The sequence below is a fragment of the Arachis hypogaea genome, chromosome 3 (assembly GCF_003086295.3).
Source record: "Arachis hypogaea cultivar Tifrunner chromosome 3, arahy.Tifrunner.gnm2.J5K5, whole genome shotgun sequence".
Taxonomy (NCBI): domain Eukaryota; kingdom Viridiplantae; phylum Streptophyta; class Magnoliopsida; order Fabales; family Fabaceae; genus Arachis; species Arachis hypogaea.
Window position 1 is genome coordinate 26953471 of NC_092038.1, and position 18249 is coordinate 26971719.

Sequence of the window (18249 nt, forward strand, 5' to 3'; positions counted from 1 at the left end):
AATTTTTAATATTATAAAATTTTTTGCATAATAATTAATTTTATTAAATAAAAAATATTCATATATTTTATATTTATATATTTTATATTTAATTATTTAAGAATAAAAGATTCTGTTGCCGTTTAAAGTATTGTGTATTAAAGTATTGTCATTTAAAGCATTTATTTATGTACTAGAATATTCTATATTTATTAGAGTCTATCAATACTCTTCTTTTATATTAACTTTTGATTTTCATCTAATAAAATCTAATGGCCTTTTTAAGTGTAGCTCATTCAATAAACACATAATTATTGAACTTATTTTAGACATACTATATATATAAAATATTTTATATTGTATATATATACTAGCTAGCTCTTATAAAAATTTAAAATTCATATGTCACTCCACGTCTTGTGTTACATAACCGCCGTGTCCAAATATGTACCGTACGTACACCTCTAATAATGAACCGGTATCACTATAAATAAGTGAGTTCATTGCAAGCATCGATCACTCCCACATCTATTCTCTTGCTTATTATATTATATATAAAAATGGAGTTCCGATGTGCTGTTGCTATGCTTTTCTGTGTAAGTTTTCGTATTCTTTTGCTTTTTAATTTGGCTTATATATTCGCCAAAAAGAGTATATATAATAGTCCTTCATTCACTCATATTTTACCCTCACTGCGGGAAAATATCTATATTTCACTTTCTATGATCTCTTACCACAACTTTAGACCAACTTTCTTCATCCAAAACATTTATTTAATTTGGCTTTCACTGTTAACAATATTATAGTCAATATTAAATAAAATCAAGTAAAATATTAAGGCAGTGATGAGTTAACAAGAACTGTAGCAGGCTGATTCCTTAAACAAGGAGTATATATGTATGCGTATATATAAGTAATTGGCTTTTCCAAAAATACAGTTTAAGAGAGTTACGTTTACATGCACATGCTATCTTGCATGTAATGATGGTGATTATAATATGTTAATGTTATAAGTGTGAAGAGTGTTGAAATTAGTCTCATATAAAAGAAAGTAAGAAAGAGTGAGTAATTTATAAGACGAGAAACTCATTAACTGATTACATGGTAGCTATATAGTTTTAGCAACATTTAAAGTGTTATTAAAATAAATAATATTTTTAATTTAAAAGATAAAAATAAGAAAGTTATCAAAATGTAAAAAATTATAACTTTAATTTTAAAAATAATTTTTAAATATTACTTAAGTTGTTTAACCATCATAGCCATTATAATTATAGCCACCGTAGTCCGAAGAAACCACTGGCACACATATATATGGTTTGAGTTTGTTGATTTAAAGTAAAATAATTATATGAAATGTTTATATAATATAATTATTATGATATCTTATGTTTGGAGGAAATGGTACGGTGCAGCTTGCTTTTGCAATAGGAAGCCGTGGGCGAGAATTGATACCTGACGAAGATTACTGGCAAGCAGTTTGGCCAAACACTCCAATTCCTAACACTCTCAAGGAGCTTTTAAAGCCTGGAGCCCAAGGTCCATATATATAACTCCTCAATTATACAGTCACATATTAGAGTTGGTTATGGATTATGGTTATGAGAACCAATCTTAGTCGACTGATCCAATTTGATTAATTAAAAATTGTTTGTCAAATTAGTCGGATTCAAAATAAAAGAATAAACTAATTGATGAAACAGGTATGATTTTTTAATTGTTAACCAACTAAAAATAATAAATTTAATTTTTTTAAATTATATATTTTATACATAAATTTATTATTTTATTATATTTAATTTAAATATAGGTAAATTTTAATTAAATCTTAAACCTTTAAGTATATGGATTCGGTTGATACCACAGGTGTGGTTTTTAGAACTTGGTATAGATCTAACAAATTTCCACCTAATCTGCTCCACATGCACACCCCTGTCAATACACTATACACATCTTCAGAGCAATAATTACAATTCTTTTATGAATGATTAATAGGGTAGAATTATCCTAAAATAAGAGTTTTTTGTATGATAATGCGTGCAGATTCTGAAATAAATGATGTTCCGATGAAAGTGGACGACACACAGTACCCAAAAACGTTCTTCTTCGAACATGAGCTATTTCCTGGGAAAAAAATGAACATGAAGTTCAGCAAAATCCCGTTTGCTCAACCATACGGAGTATATACATGGGGCAAAGTAATTAAAGACCTCGAAAAAGAGTCCTTCACCTTTGAGGATGCTTGCGTAAGAGAAGCCGGCAAGGGCGAGGACAAGTACTGCGCAAAATCCTTATCAACTTTGATCGGTTTCGCCGTTTCCAAGTTGGGAAAGAACATTCAACCGTTTTCAAGTTCTTTCTTGGACAAGCAGACTGACTACACCATAGAGGGAGTGCACAATCTTGGAGACAAGGCTGTTATGTGTCACAGGCTCAATTTTCAAAGCACCGTCTTTTATTGTCACGAAATCCATGGAACCACCGCATACATGGTTCCGATGGTGGCAGCCGACGGCAGGAGAACTCAGGCGTTAGCGGTTTGCCACCACGACACTTCCGGCATGAATGCGGAGGTTCTTTATGAAATGCTGAAAATCAAGCCTGGAACAGAGACTGCTTGCCACTTCCTTGGAAACAAGGCAGTTATGTGGGTTCCCAACATGGCTGTCAATAGTGTCTACAATAATGCCAATATGGCAAGTTAATTAACTATGCCTTTCTTGAAGCCTTTTTGGGTTTTACTATAATTAAATAATAAACCCAAGTAATGTTGAACTCTCTACTTGTACTGTTGAAGCTCTAAACTACATGTGCGCCCATAATTAGGATGTAATGGAATTGTGCAGTATATATGATTATATGCTGCTCAATTTTAATGTCTATATCTTCTTGTTTGAACTTTCAATATCATATCTACATGTTAATTAGTCGACATCCAGAAACAACTCTTTTTATTGATTTTTAACTTTTTATTAAATGTTCATAATGGATAAAAACCTGGTTTAATAGTTTGATCAACAAGGAAAAAAAAATATTCTGTAGTGGACCAAGTTTAACAAGACCCTGGTTGTTAAAAATTCCTTTGTTATGGTTGGATTCTTTCACCAGATCTGATGGTTCAAGTCTTGTTGGTAATTGTAAAAGAGAAAGTATAGGAACTCTGTTGTAAGTCAATTTGAACAATTTTTTAAAAATTAAGATTTTAAAAAAATAGGATTAGAATATTGCGTCATATAAGCCTAACGAAATACCCTCTACGTACTATTCTTATGTAGCCGCTTCCCTAACGCGAATACCATCTCCTCGCGTCACCGTTTCCTGAAGTTCCAGTAACCATCGTGGGTCGTCGAGGTACCACAGAAGGGTATAGCGGCAGCGTGATAAACTATTGATGACGAAGTACCGACGATATAATGAGAGGGGATAAAATGGGGCTTCACGTTAATGAAGTGGTTGCAAATTAAAAATTCTGTTTTTAAAAATTCAAAATTTTATTTTTAATGATTTTGAAAAGTTTTTCAAATAAATTAGCTAGTATTCTAGTTGCCCATCTAGCGAAATTATTTATAAAAAAATAAGTTTTGACTAATTATTAATTGTAAAAAAATTAAGAACAAAAATAGAATTGAATCTTATTTTAAATATTAAGTGTAAATTTAAATTAAAATAAATATTAAAAATAATTTTTAAAAATTTCAAAAATATCAAAAACGAAAAACAAACTTAACTCATTAAAATAAAAAGGACTAGTATTAAAACGAGTTAACCACAAATCATATAAAGTACTGTTGTTTAAAATGTATTACTACTCTACCTATGATAGCATGAACGAAAATTCTTCAAAATTTGACGTAGATCATCATAAATGAAATTTATATTGATATTCTCGATATATTGCAGCAGCAGGATATTAGTCTTACCGCTGGAAATTACGGGCAAGAGCTATGGAAGATGTTCAACAAAATATGGATATTGCCTTGTATTTTTGAGACAGAAAAACGTGTCAGAAAGGAAGAGAAAATGACTAAACGAGAACTGGAGAGAAAGAAAAGAGTGCTATGTTACTATCATCGATGTTGCTCATCACCAATCACACTAACCCAATTTTATATATCCAACCGCTCGTTTTTGTGGTTAACCCAACTTCTTAAAATAAAACCAGTTTCTTAGCCCAATTTCAATGCTTATGTTTTTTATCTTCATGGGTTCTTGAAAAATTATGTACCCATTTAATATTTCACATTATCTATCACATCTTGTTTCGATATACAAAGGCAGAGGGTTAATACCCAAAAAAAGGCAGAGGGTTAATATATAGGACTGAAACTGTTCAATTCAGTACATGAAACTGGAAAAATTTATTGTTCATTCAATCTGAGATTTTCTTATTTTATTTTAGAATACACGTATAAATACTAGATTTGATTAACGTCTGAACAAAATTATTTTGTTATTATTTAATTAACACAAATATTAAATTATATTTAATAAATAAATTTTATTAATTTATGTATATAAATTTTAAAAAATATAAGTACAAATTATATTAATTCATGTGTATCAATTTTAATAAATATCTATATAAATTATATATTTTTTGTATACAAAATTTTTATAAATATAAGTGTAAATTATTATTAACCAAGTGCAAACCAAAAATAATAATATTTGTTATTCATTTAGTATTGTTCCATTTACTTATTCATCAGCTAATCAAATCAATAAATAAAATATTGATTGTACAAATAGAAAAATACAACGGTGAATACAAAGCGCTTTCTTGATAATAAAAAGCAATTATTTCCATGCAATAAAACAAACTCAATACATTATATGACAAGTAATTATTAGTAGACTCATCAGGATTCAACATCCTAATTTATAGATAGTTTCATTCTTTCTTGAGCTTCTTAGTGATGGTGGCAATATACTTGCCTTGGTGAAATGCTTGCTCCAATTCAAGTTTAGTCGGTTGTCTTGATCCATCACCACCAGCATAAGTTCCAGCACCGTACGTACTGCCACCCTTCACTTCATTCATCTCAAACATGCCACCGCCAAATGTATATCCGATCGGGACAAATAGCATTCCATGGTGAACCAACTGAGTGATAGCAGTGAGCCTGCCATTAATTCCACAATTATCATTATTGGTACTTCATTCATGAGTCCTATTAATTACGAATTAATTGATAATAATTTCAAAAATACTATGTGTACATCAAAATTTTTTATCAAATTATTCATTATGTATTTATATATAATACATATATTTAATTTATTTTCAATATATATTTTATATTTAGACAAATATTTTTATATATATAGTAGATTTAATAGCTGATTTTTGATACACAAGTAACATGATTGTAATAGTTGAAAGTGAAATACTTACGCTGTAGTCTCCTGTCCACCACCTTGAGAACCGGTACTATAGAAGCTAGCCTGCCAGCGAGCTGTTGTGTTTGCCATAGACTTCCAGTTGCATCTAAAAAAAATTTAAACTGAGCAGCCATCGTTCCGAATCTTGTTGGAAAACCAAAGACGAAACCGTCACCCTCCAACAGCTCTTTTGGGTTAATGAGTGGTACATCGTTTTTCGATGGTACTCCCATTTTGTCAAGCACCTCTTCCGACAAAGTCTCTGGTACCTTATCATTAAAACAAATGAATGTCAAACACTCTTCTATTACTAGTAATGAGATAATACTACTGAGAATGAATTAACTTGAATATATAATATAGAATACTTAATTAAGAATATGCCTGCCATAGAGTGGCCTCAACATCATCTATAGAATCAGCACCTTTATTTATTTCTTTTGCTAGTTCTCTACATGTCCGTATAACGAATAATACCTGCCAATAAAATCATACAAAAAATTATTTAATTTATAACATAACAAAATGAATATTGTATTTCATCAAAGAAGATAATAATAACAATAATACAAAACTGATCCAGCACAGAAGCTAATCTAGAAAGAGGGACATAGCCCAAACATGATTAGAATTCTACAAAGCAAGTGAATTATTATAACATATGGTAGATAAACTTTGGCAATGACATTATATGTATTGAAGAGTGCTTACACAATATAAACTTTTACAGCCATCAGGTCGTTGATCTTCAAAGGAAGTATTTATATTTATGTGTCTCTCTGTCTCTCTCTGTTTTTCTATTTATGTTATAGAAGAATGAGTTGTTGATGAATGAATGAAAGATGGGGAAGCGAAAGCCATATATATAGTTGCGTATGGGAGAGGATTATTTGATATTGATATGGTAGTTGACTAATGTATATAATTTTAAAGGTGAATTCTTCCAAACCCATGGCAATTTTGTGGGTAAGTTACCCTTGCACATGTGTCTTTATCTCAGCCATTGATCAAAAAAATTTTCAACCTTGCATTAATTGATGCATTAAATGTTTTCACACTACATTGTATTTTATATTATTTACATTATACCACATAACTTATTTATACTTGATGCAATACGCAAATAGTTGATTTTACAAATCTCTCCCCAAATACCATACAAATCAAAACCTTCCCCAAATACCATTTCAATGTGTACAGCTTCTTCTTCTACCTCTCAAAAGACACTTCAAAAGAACTGCTTCATTCTTCAACCTCACTGCTTCTTTTACCCTTCTATGATCTCACTTCTTCTTCTTCTCTACCCTTCCTGTAGGTGATGGGTTTGATTTTTCCGGCGACCCACTCCTAAAACCTTCCCCAGATACTCCTGTAGTATCCACAGCTCCTTCATCTACCTCAGTGCTTCTTCTACCCTCCCCTTAACTTAAGCGTTTGATTTTTCCGACGACCTACTCGCAAAACCTTCCCCAAATACCGCCGTAATGTCTACAGCCTCTTTTTCTACCTCGTTCCTCTGATTTCTAGGTCAGTCATCGTCAGGGACAGATTTTTTCGAACCCCCTGGAAGACCCTGCCTTCTGCGTCTTCGTCCAGGGTTACGCGGGTGTCATTTTCTGTGATTTACCGTTGAAGAACGTAAGTCATCCCCTTGCTAGCAAGGTTCCGGTGACCCACGTGCAGAACGCTCTCGGAAAACCCTTGTAAGCCCCACTGCTTCTTCAGCTAGGTCATTCGTTCGTTTTTGTGCTTTTTTAGCTAATTTGCGTGATTTGTTCTGTTAATCACTTTCTGTAATCACCGTTCATCGAAGAAGATTGATTCAATTTGGAATGCAATAGATGATGTTAGTTGTCCATGGTGGTGTTAAATGTTAATCACATCGATGGCCAGTGATGCATGCTCCTCAAACACGAGACGAGGCATAGGGGGAGCCGGCGGACAACGGAAACTGAGATCTGGAAATGCAACCTCAAGTTCGCTGCAACCTCAGGATGTAATAGATGGTGTGGCCCCAAAATGCTTCTGTGAAAAATATGCCATCAGTTACATGTCGAAGACAGACACCAACCCAAATAGGTTATTTTTTGGATGCCCATTATTAAAGGTAAGCACGCAATTCTTTATGTTTGAGAACTAAGATTATGCTAAAATTTGATTAAAATTTGAATTTTCTGGAATGGAGCTTTAGACTCTATATTTTGGTTATTATCCACCTTGCTCAAGTTGTTGTGGATGTGATTTTGAATTGTTGGGAATTGCATGCCTATTGGTTATGAAAATTATTTGACTTTGTTATTGATTTGATGTTAAATTGGGTTGATTTTGTATATGATTTGATATTGGTGCTGGTTAATTTTGATGAATGACTGAGAATTGGGAAAAAGTTGATTTATTCAAAATAGATCTACCTGGATTAAAAATCATGATTGTGACAAGAATTGACATGGTACCTGTTCTGATATTAAAAATGGATGCTAAAAATTTGAAAGGATTTTATAGATGTAGAATTTAGGGATTAATTACAGTGACGTACATGGATTAGATTGAATTGGAGTATTTTGTAACCCCTTACATTAATTGTGTTCTATTCGTTGTAGGTGACAGAAGCACATTACAAGTTCTTTCTCTGGGTTGATGACCACATTGTTAGGGTCAGAGCGGGGGAGGCTACAAGGGGATCGGGTGACGGGAAGCAGAGTGATGTTGGAAAACATTTGGGAATGGATAACTTGATAGACCATGTAGAGGAAAGAATAGTAAAACTGGAGAAGCTGCTGAACAAGAAAAGTAGAGAAGCAGAGTTGAGGAAAAAGGCTAGAGAAGCAGCTGCAAGAGACATGGAGGCTTCATCAACCCAGAACCCGAAGCACCTCGATTAGGTTCAGAAACTTAAGAATAATTTCCTTCTTTGCTGAAAATTGCTACTGGAATGTAGAGACACAAATGTTTGAAGCTTTAAAAGCAAAAATTGTCGAAGACGTTCATCTGATTTGGGCAACATGGTTGGAATTTGTTTATGTTTCTAGTTATGTGTTTTTGTTTTACCCATAGACACGTATATGTTTTGTGGTATTCATTTTTGTGACTTAGTTACCAAAATTCCCTACTAATTTCAATATCGTATGAAGGCTAATATGTTGTAGTAAGTCAGCATGAATACCAGAAAATAGCAACCTTTTTATTAGTGAAACGAATGCTTAAGATTGCAGTCATGTTATAACTCAATCTTCGGCAATTCTGTAAGAGTAGGAAGGAGAAGGGCATGACAATATACACCGATGATTTGGTGACTTCCATGACAAATCATGCAGCCACCACAATAGATAATTGACAAGATCTGTTTTTCGTCTTATATACTAGTGTGCAGCATAAATTTTAAGTTGTGATAGAATGAAGAAGCTGAAAGTAAACTAGAATGTTATGTTAGGCTTTGGAAATTTGTTGAATTGCAACTTGTTGGTCAAGTTTAATTGCTTTCCTTTCAGAAAATTTCCTGCATAGGTTTTGAAATTCCTAATCCCTTGAACCTAAATAAATCTTAACACTTGTAGTTTATTTGATCATGATGAATGGCCACTGCTTTGTTCTAATACACATAAATTGTTCAGCAAGCTATGATGCTTGAAATAAGCTAGCTTGTTGATGAGCGGATAATTTATACGCTTTTTGGCATTGTTTTTAGGTAGTTTTTAGTAAGTTTAAGCTACTTTTAGGGATGTTTTCACTAGTTTTTATGTTAAATTCACATTTCTGGACTTTACTATGAGTTTGTGTGTTTTTCTGTGATTTCAGGTAAATTCTGGCTGAAATTAAGGGACTTGAGCAAAACTCTGAAGAAGGCTGACAAAAGGACTGCTGATGCTGTTGGAATCTGACCTCCCTGCACTCGAAATGGATTTTCTGGAGCTACAGAACTCCAATTGGCGCGCTCTCAACGGCGTTGGAAAGTAGACATCCAGAGCTTTCCAGCAATATATAATAGTCCATACTTTATTCGAAGAATGACGACGTAACTTGGCGTTGAACGCCAAGTACAAGCTGCTGTCTGGAGTTAAACGCCAGAAAAACGTCATGATCCGGAGTTGAACGCCCAAAACACGTCATAACTCGGAGTTCAACTCCAAGAGAAGCCTCATCTCGTGGATTAATCAAGCTCAGCCCAAACATACACCAAGTGGGCCCCGGAAGTGGATTTATGCATCAATTACTTACTCATGTAAACCCTAGGAGCTAGTTTATTATAAATAGAACATTTATCTATTGTATTAGATGTCTTTGATCATTCGGTCTTGTGACCACATGGGGGCTGGCCAGTCGGCCATGCCTGAACCCTTTATTTATGTATTTTCAACGGTGGAGTTTCTGCACACCATAGATTAAGGGTGTGGAGCTCTGCTGTACCTCAAGTATTAATGCAATTCTATTTTCTTTTATTCAAATCTCTCTTATTCTTATTCCAAGATATTCATTCGTACCCAAGAACATGATGAATGTGATGATAAGTAACCCTCATTATCATTCTCACTCATGAACGCACGTGATTGACAACCACTTCCGTTCTACATGCAACAGAGCTTGAATGTGTATCTCTTAGATTCCCCAACAGAATCTTCGTGGTATAAGCTAGATAGATGGCGGCATTTATGAGGATCCGGAAAGTCTCACCTTGTCTGTGGTATTCCGAGTAGGATCCTGGGAATCCGGAAAGTCTAACCTTGTCTGTGGTATTCCGAGTAGGATTCCGGTAATGAATGACTGTGACGTGCTTCAAACTCGCAAGTGCTGGGCATTAGTGACAGACGCAAAAGAATCAAGGGATTCTATTCCAGTAGGAGCGGGAACCAACCAGTGATTAGCCGTGCTGTGACAGAGCGTGTGAGCGTAGTTTTCACTGCGAGGATGGGATGTAGTCATCAACCATGGGTGATGCCTCCAGACGATTAGCCATGCGAGTGACAGCCGCAGAGGATCATTTTCCCGAGGGGATTGAAAGTAGCCACCGCTGATGGTGAACCCCTATACACAGCTTGCCATGGAAAAGAGTAAGAAGGATTGAGTTAAAGCAGTGGGAAAGCAGGCGTTCTTGAGCCATACAGTATCTCCATTCGCTTGTCTGAAATTCTCACCAATGAATCTGCATAAGTATTCTTATCCCTTTTATTTATTTTATTTATCCAATTTAATTCCATTTGACTCTATGATTCCAATCACTAACTGAGATCTACAAGGTGACCATAGCTTGCTTCATACCAACAATCTCTGTGGGATCGACCCTTACTCGCGTAAGGTTTATTACTTGGACGACCCAGTACACTTGCTGGTTAGTTGAACGGAGTTGTGTCCACTCGTGCCAATTTCTAAATTCCATAATTTTACAATGAATGCAAATCAAAGAATAGTGATCACAATTTCGTCCACCAAGTTTTTGGCGCCGTTGCCGGGGATTGTTCGAGTATGGACAACTGACGGTTCATCTTGTTGCTCAGATTAGGTAATTTTCTTTTCAAAATCTTTTTCAAAATTTTTCTTTTATTTTTCGTTTTTACAAACTTTATTTTCAAAAAAAATTAATAAAAATACAAAAAAATTAGAAAATCATAAAAATAAAAAATATTTTGTGTTTTTTGTTTGAGTCCTGTGTTAATTTTTAAATTTGGTGTCAATTGCATGCTTTTAAAATTTTCTTGCATTTTTTCGAAAATCCCATGCATTCATAGTGTTCTTCATGATCTTCAAGTTGTTCTTGACAAGTCTTCTTGTTTGATCTTGATGATTTCTTGTTTTGTGTCTTTTGTTGTTTTTCATGTGCATTTTTGCATTCATATTTTCCATGCATTAAAGATTTCTAAGTTTGGTGTCTTGCATGTTTTTTTTGCATTAAAAATTTTTCAAAATTATGTTCTTGATGTTCATCATGATCTTCAAAGTGTTCTTGGTGTTCATCTTGACATTCATAACATTCTTGCATGCATTCATTGTTTTGATCTAAAAATTTCATGCATTGAATATTTTTGTTGTTTTTCTCTTTCATAATTAAAAATTCAAAAAATCAAAAAATATCTTTTCCTTATTTTCCTCCAAATTTTCGAAATTTTGGGTTGACTTGGTCAAAAATTTTTAAAATTAGTTGTTTCTTACAAGTCAAGTCAAAATTTCAATTTTAAAAATCTTATCTTTTCAAAATCTTTTTCAAAAATCATATCTTTTTCATTTTTTTTATAAATTTCGAAAATTTCAAAAATCTTTTTCAAAATATTTTCAAAATCTTTTTCTTATCTTTTTATCAAATTTTCGAAAATTAGCTAACAATTAATGTGATTGGTTCAAAAATTTGAAGTTTGTTACTTTCTTGTTAAGAAAGGTTCAATCTTTAAATTCTAGAATCTTATCTTGTAGTTTCTTGTTAGTTAAGTCTTTTTAAAATTAAATCTTTTTCAAAATATCTTTTTATTAAAATTTTTATCTTATCTTTTTATCTTTTATCTCATCTTTTTCAAAAAAAATTTTATCTTTTTCAAAATTTGATTTCAAAATATCTTATCTAACTTCTTATCTTCTTATCTTTTTCAAATTTGATTTCAAATCTTTTTCAATCAACTAACTAACTTTTTGTTTGTTTCTTATCTTTTTCAAAACCACCTAACTACTTTTCCCTCTCTAATTTTCGAAAATTCTCCCTCTCTTTTTCAAAAATTCTTTTTGTTTTAAATTTTAATTTTAATTATATTTTGTCTTTGATTTTCGAAAATTACTAACCTCTTTTTCAAAAATTATTTTCGAAATTTCTCTTCCCTTCTCTTATTCTATTTAATTTATTTATTTACTAACAATTCTCTTCACTTCTCTTCATCTCAAATCACCACCTCTATCCTTACCCATTCTTCTTCACTCTTCTTCCCTTTCTTCTTCTACTAACATAAAGGAATCTCTATACTGTGACATAGATGATTCCACTTTCTTTTCTTGTTCTCTTCTTCCCTATATGAGCAGGAACAAGGAAAAAGACAAAAGATTCCACCTCTGAGTCATGGGAGATGGAAAGACTAATATAAGTCGTCATAGCTCAGTGGTAGAACATGTGGCTGCAAATCAAGAGATCCCTGAGATACCTCAGGGGATAAATTATCCTCCACACAACTATTGGGAGCAAATAATGATAAAAACACCAAAATCACTAGGGATCATGCAACAGAAGCAAGGAAGAGACATAAAGGAGCTCAAAAAGCACCATTGGATCTTCAAGAAGGCGCCACCCTCACTCAGGTGGACTCATTCCTTGTTCTAAAATTTTTTTTTCTACTTTTCGTTTTTTTTATATGTTTATCTACTTCATGATCATTAGTATGTAGTAACTATGCCTTAAAGATTATGAATAATTCCATGAATCCTTCACCTCTCTTAAATGAAAAATGTTTTAATTCAAAAGAATAAGAAGTACATAAATTTCGAATTTATCCTTGAATTTAATTTAATTATATTGATGTGGTGACAATACTTTTTGTTTTCTGAATGAATGATTGAACAGTGCATATGTCTTTTGATATTGTTGTTTATGAGTGTTAAAATTGTTGGTTCTTGAAAGAATGATGAACAAAGAGAAATGTTATTGATGATCTGAAAAAAATCATGAAATTGATTCTTTAAGCAAGAAAAAGCAGTGAAAAAGCAAAAGCTTGTGAAAAAAAAAATGGTGAAAAATTGAGAAAGAAAAAGAAGGAGCAGTAGAAAAAGCCAATAGCCCTTAAAACCAAAAGGCAAGGGTAAAAAGGATCCAAGGCTTTGAGCATCAATGGATAGGAGGGCCCAAGGAAATTAAATCCAGGCCTAAGCGGCTAAATCAAGCTGTCCCTAACCATGTGCTTGTGTCATGAAGGTCCAAGTGAAAAGCTTGAGACTGAGTGGTTAAAGTCGTGATCCAAAGAAAAAAAGAGTGTGCTTAAGAGCTCTGGACACCACTAACTGGGAACTCTAGCAAAGCTGAGTCACAATCTGAAAAGGTTCACCCAGTCATGTGTATGTGGCATTTATGTATCCGGTGGTAATACTGGAAAACAAAGTGCTTAGGGCCACGGCCAAGACTCATAAGTAGCTGTGTTCAAGAATCAACATGCTTAACTAGGAAAGTCAATAACACTATCCAAAATTCTAAGTTCCCAGAGATGCCAATCACTCTGAACTTCAAAGGAAAAAGTGAGATGCCAAAACTGTTCAGAAGCAAAAAGCTACAAGTCCCGCTCATCTAATTATAATTAACATTCATTGATTTTCTGGAATTTATAGTATATTCTCTTCTTTTATCCTATTTGATTTTCAGTTGCTTGGGGACAAGCAACAATTTAAGTTTGGTGTTGTGATGAGCGGATAATTTATACGCTTTTTGGCATTGTTTTTAGGTAGTTTTTAGTAAGTTTAAGCTACTTTTAGGGATGTTTTCACTAGTTTTTATGTTAAATTCACATTTCTGGACTTTACTATGAGTTTGTGTGTTTTTCTGTGATTTCAGGTAAATTCTGGCTGAAATTGAGGGACTTGAGCAAAACTCTGAAGAAGGCTGACAAAAGGACTGCTGATGCTGTTGGAATCTGACCTCCCTGCACTCGAAATGGATTTTCTGGAGCTACAGAACTCCAATTGGCGCGCTCTCAACGGCGTTGGAAAGTAGACATCCAGAGCTTTCCAGCAATATATAATAGTCCATAATTTATTCGAAGAATGACGACGTAACTTGGCGTTGAACGCCAAGTACAAGCTGCTGTCTGGAGTTAAACGCCAGAAAAACGTCATGATCCGGAGTTGAACGCCCAAAACACGTCATAACTCGGAGTTCAACTCCAAGAGAAGCCTCATCTCGTGGATTAATCAAGCTCAGCCCAAACATACACCAAGTGGGCCCCGGAAGTGGATTTATGCATCAATTACTTACTCATGTAAACCCTAGGAGCTAGTTTATTATAAATAGAACATTTATCTATTGTATTATATGTCTTTGATCATTCGGTCTTGTGACCACATGGGGGCTGGCCAGTCGGCCATGCCTGAACCCTTTACTTATGTATTTTCAACGGTGGAGTTTCTGCACACCATAGATTAAGGGTGTGGAGCTCTGCTGTACCTCAAGTATTAATGCAATTCTATTTTCTTTTATTCAAATCTCTCTTATTCTTATTCCAAGATATTCATTCGTACCCAAGAACATGATGAATGTGATGATAAGTAACCCTCATTATCATTCTCACTCATGAACGCACGTGATTGACAACCACTTCCGTTCTACATGCAACAGAGCTTGAATGTGTATCTCTTAGATTCCCCAACAGAATCTTCGTGGTATAAGCTAGATAGATGGCGGCATTTATGAGGATCCGGAAAGTCTCACCTTGTCTGTGGTATTCCGAGTAGGATCCTGGGAATCCGGAAAGTCTAACCTTGTCTGTGGTATTCCGAGTAGGATTCCGGTAATGAATGACTGTGACGTGCTTCAAACTCGCAAGTGCTGGGCGTTAGTGACAGACGCAAAAGAATCAAGGGATTCTATTCCAGTAGGAGTGGGAACCAACCAGTGATTAGCCGTGCTGTGACAGAGCGCGTGAGCGTAGTTTTCACTGCGAGGATGGGATGTAGCCATCAACCATGGGTGATGCCTCCAGACGATTAGCCATGCGAGTGACAGCCGCAGAGGATCATTTTCCCGAGGGGATTGAAAGTAGCCACCGCTGATGGTGAACCCCTATACACAGCTTGCCATGGAAAAGAGTAAGAAGGATTGAGTTAAAGCAGTGGGAAAGCAGGCGTTCTTGAGCCATACAGTATCTCCATTCGCTTGTCTGAAATTCTCACCAATGAATCTGCATAAGTATTCTTATCCCTTTTATTTATTTTATTTATCCAATTTAATTCCATTTGACTCTATGATTCCAATCACTAACTGAGATCTACAAGGTGACCATAGCTTGCTTCATACCAACAATCTCTGTGGGATCGACCCTTACTCGCGTAAGGTTTATTACTTGGACGACCCAGTACACTTGCTGGTTAGTTGAACGGAGTTGTGTCCACTCGTGCCAATTTCTAAATTCCATAATTTTACAATGAATGCAAATCAAAGAATAGTGATCACAATTTCGTCCACCACTTGTCTGTTAACATAATGGGTTTTAAAGGCTTCATCTCATTATGTATTGAAGTTGTAGATCATCATCTTTATACCATTGCACATGATGTATAATACTCCAATTGAAAGATCTGACTTTTTAAAATACCATAACTTCCCATTATTGCTGAATCCTTTGTTTGCTCAATTTGTTTGACTTTATTCACCCCTTCATGAACTTGATTGAATTCCTATTAGTCTATAATCCAAAGTAAATGAACGAGTGTTAATGGGTTGATCATTTCAGCGACGTGGCCGTGGAGGTAGAGTGCAAGCTGGAGTTTGTTCATGGAGTGCTAATGGCTTAATGCAGGTCTTACCAGGTTACCATGTACTGGGTTGCTCTTTTTTTCTTATTATAAAATAATATTCAACGAGTATATGGCTTATTGCAGGTTTTACCGTCCATTGGGGTAGGTTCTGTCATCGTCGAACAAAGCAGTGGTGTATACAAATGTTCTCTTAAAACCGAGGGCCATCATGTAAGTTTCTCTTGTAACATTGCCCGTTTATATGTCCGTTTATATGTCGTCTTTTTTGGTCGAATCGTGTTACATAGAAAAACTTTGGTCGAATTATAGGTCGAATTGTCTCGATTCACGATTATCCTGGATCAGTTCTGGTTAGGTATTAAGGTGTAACATAGTATATGATCAAAGGTCATTGAATTTTTTTTCCCAAGCATTTTTTACTTTAATTAACTGAATATTTAGTCTTTCTGTCATACTTGGGATTGGGCTCGGTCAACTAACCTGGAAAGACGTTTTTTTTTTTGTAGTTCAAGTCTATCTAAAAGTAAAGTGGGCTATCTATCAACTTGGGCCAGCTACAAAAACAATTAGTGGATAATTCAAGTCAGGATTAATGCAGCAACTGGCTTGAAACCTGTTAAGCCCAACTCTCTCCGGAATTTTAAAAGAAAACCAAGTTTTTCCAGGTAACTATTTATTCCATTTATGTTTGTGTTTACCGTTAATTTGATTAATGTTTTTTTGGAATAGCATTTCTTGATTGAATATTCGCGTAAAATGTTAGTAGGTTAACTGTTATTTCTCACATAATCCCTATACTAGGATGGTTAGAAACAGAATAACACCATTATAAATCTCCTGTACATGAGGAAGACTACACGACACATCGAATTAGATAGATTGAGGTTGTTATGCAACCATTTCTCTTAATTTTGGCTCTTTCAAACCAATGTAAAACATACAATTGTAAAGACAGGCTGAAAGAAAAAACAGTAGGAATTAACCAATGTCATAACAGTTCTAGGGATTCCATTAACAAAAAAAAACATAATTAACATCAACTGGAATAGTAAACAAAGAGTTTCAACCAAGTTCCACAATACATGTAGTCGAAGTATATCTAAATGTCAATTATTTCTAGACAGGAAACATCCCTGCAAAATACTTGAGTGTAGACCTTACTGTGATCGGGTGTGGCGTTTCTGGGTATCGCCATGCTCTCCTCACCAATAGATTTCTAGTGCCATGTTCGATGTCATATTCTGTCAACACAAGCTCTCTGTACTTGTAATTGACGAGTAACTCTCTTTCCTTTGAATTGTTCACCAACAAAAGTAGGTTTTCATCCACGAATAGTATTGGATTTTCTCTGATGCTTCGACTCGCAAACCTGCAGTATTGCTCTAGTATTCTGTTTCCATTCGCGTCTTCATTCAAGTGCCAAATTGCTGCGACATAACCAAATTCGTTGTGCGTATGAGCGAGGAGTGCAACTTTTTCCTTGTGGGTTAGTAAATTGTGAATGGTATATATTGCACCTACAGGGATAGACACCTCGCTAAATGATTCATCTTCAACACTGTAACATAAAACAGACTTGGGTGTAGCATAGCTATCTCCTGTACCAGTTATCCAATACGCCTGACCATTATTAAAAACAGAGTTAGGGTCAATTTTTTCTACACCAGGGAGACAATCAACGCAGTGAAACCATGTAAAATGCCTTGAACAATATCTAGAGAAAAAAACGTAGGCATCAGCTATGTCCCTTTTGCACATATGTATGACTGTGTATGCATCTGAGTTTAGAACATGACCGAAACCATATACTGGGAAAAACGATCTACCGTGGTCCCTGTGGGGGTCGGAAATTTCTCTAGAGCATTGTGTTGTCGGATTCCATACCAAAAGTCTTGTGTCGTCTCGTTCACGAGAGAACTTGAAACATATGTTCCCGTTTGACACTCCGACAATACGAAACCACCCATGGATGCCAACTCCGAAAGGATGCTGAACATTCACTTCTTCTCCAGAAGCAGCATTCACTATATATAGTGAATCTGAACCCATTAACAGTAGTGAGTATCCAACATGAAACAAAACATGTTGATCTAACACTTTCTGCCTTCGCATGTGGTGTATGCATGTCTCTGGTTGGCGTAGCTGTCGGTACCAGAATTTATTCAAGCACATACATCTCCCTACAGCTTTGGCACTACTACGCAGGAAGATTTCTTGTAGCAGTTCATCCGGAATAATCGGCAAGGGAAGTTGGAATTTAGCCATTTTACTAGACGCGATCTTCGTAGTCTTGGTTTTCGGTTGTGTTTACTTTGTAGTTTTTGAATTGTTGAAGTCTGTTGCTCTCTTTTAAGTAATGAACATAAATTAGTCTAACTTATTAATTGTGTGAGATGCAGCATCCAACGAGAATTGATGAGGCAGAATATTGTATTTACCGGTGTTATCGTAACCTCTTTGAAC

General features: G+C 34.7%; 2 protein-coding genes and 1 pseudogene across 2 annotated transcripts; 1 reads left to right on the top strand and 2 right to left on the bottom strand.

Annotated features, from left to right (window-relative positions):
• The first annotated feature begins 357 nt into the window (after positions 1 to 357).
• LOC112789983 (unknown seed protein USP) lies at positions 358 to 2911 on the top strand. The gene is made up of 3 exons (XM_025832179.2): positions 358 to 575; positions 1395 to 1518; positions 2023 to 2911. The coding sequence occupies exons 1-3, from the start codon at positions 540 to 542 to the stop codon at positions 2682 to 2684; spliced, it is 822 nt and encodes a 273-aa protein (XP_025687964.1). The 5' UTR covers positions 358 to 539; the 3' UTR covers positions 2685 to 2911.
• A 1718-nt stretch (positions 2912 to 4629) lies between these two features.
• Positions 4630 to 6095, bottom strand: LOC112769997 (probable NAD(P)H dehydrogenase (quinone) FQR1-like 1; annotated as a pseudogene).
• A 10807-nt stretch (positions 6096 to 16902) lies between these two features.
• LOC112775327 (F-box/kelch-repeat protein At3g06240-like) lies at positions 16903 to 18051 on the bottom strand. The gene has a single exon (XM_025818900.1). It carries the CDS (start codon positions 18049 to 18051, stop codon positions 16903 to 16905), a length of 1149 nt encoding a protein of 382 aa, XP_025674685.1.
• Between the last annotated feature and the right edge of the window lie 198 nt (positions 18052 to 18249).

Bases quoted from the DNA above. Each gene is read 5' to 3' on its own strand.
- LOC112789983 (XM_025832179.2), top strand. From the start codon at position 540: ATGGAGTTCCGATGTGCTGTTGCTATGCTTTTCTGT. The intron at 576-1,394 runs GTAAGTTTTCGT...GGTACGGTGCAG, and splicing joins CTGTTGCTATGCTTTTCTGT to CTTGCTTTTGCAATAGGAAG. The intron at 1,519-2,022 runs GTCCATATATAT...TAATGCGTGCAG, and splicing joins TTTAAAGCCTGGAGCCCAAG to ATTCTGAAATAAATGATGTT.
- LOC112775327 (XM_025818900.1), bottom strand. From the start codon at position 18,051: ATGGCTAAATTCCAACTTCCCTTGCCGATTATTCCGGATGAACTGCTA.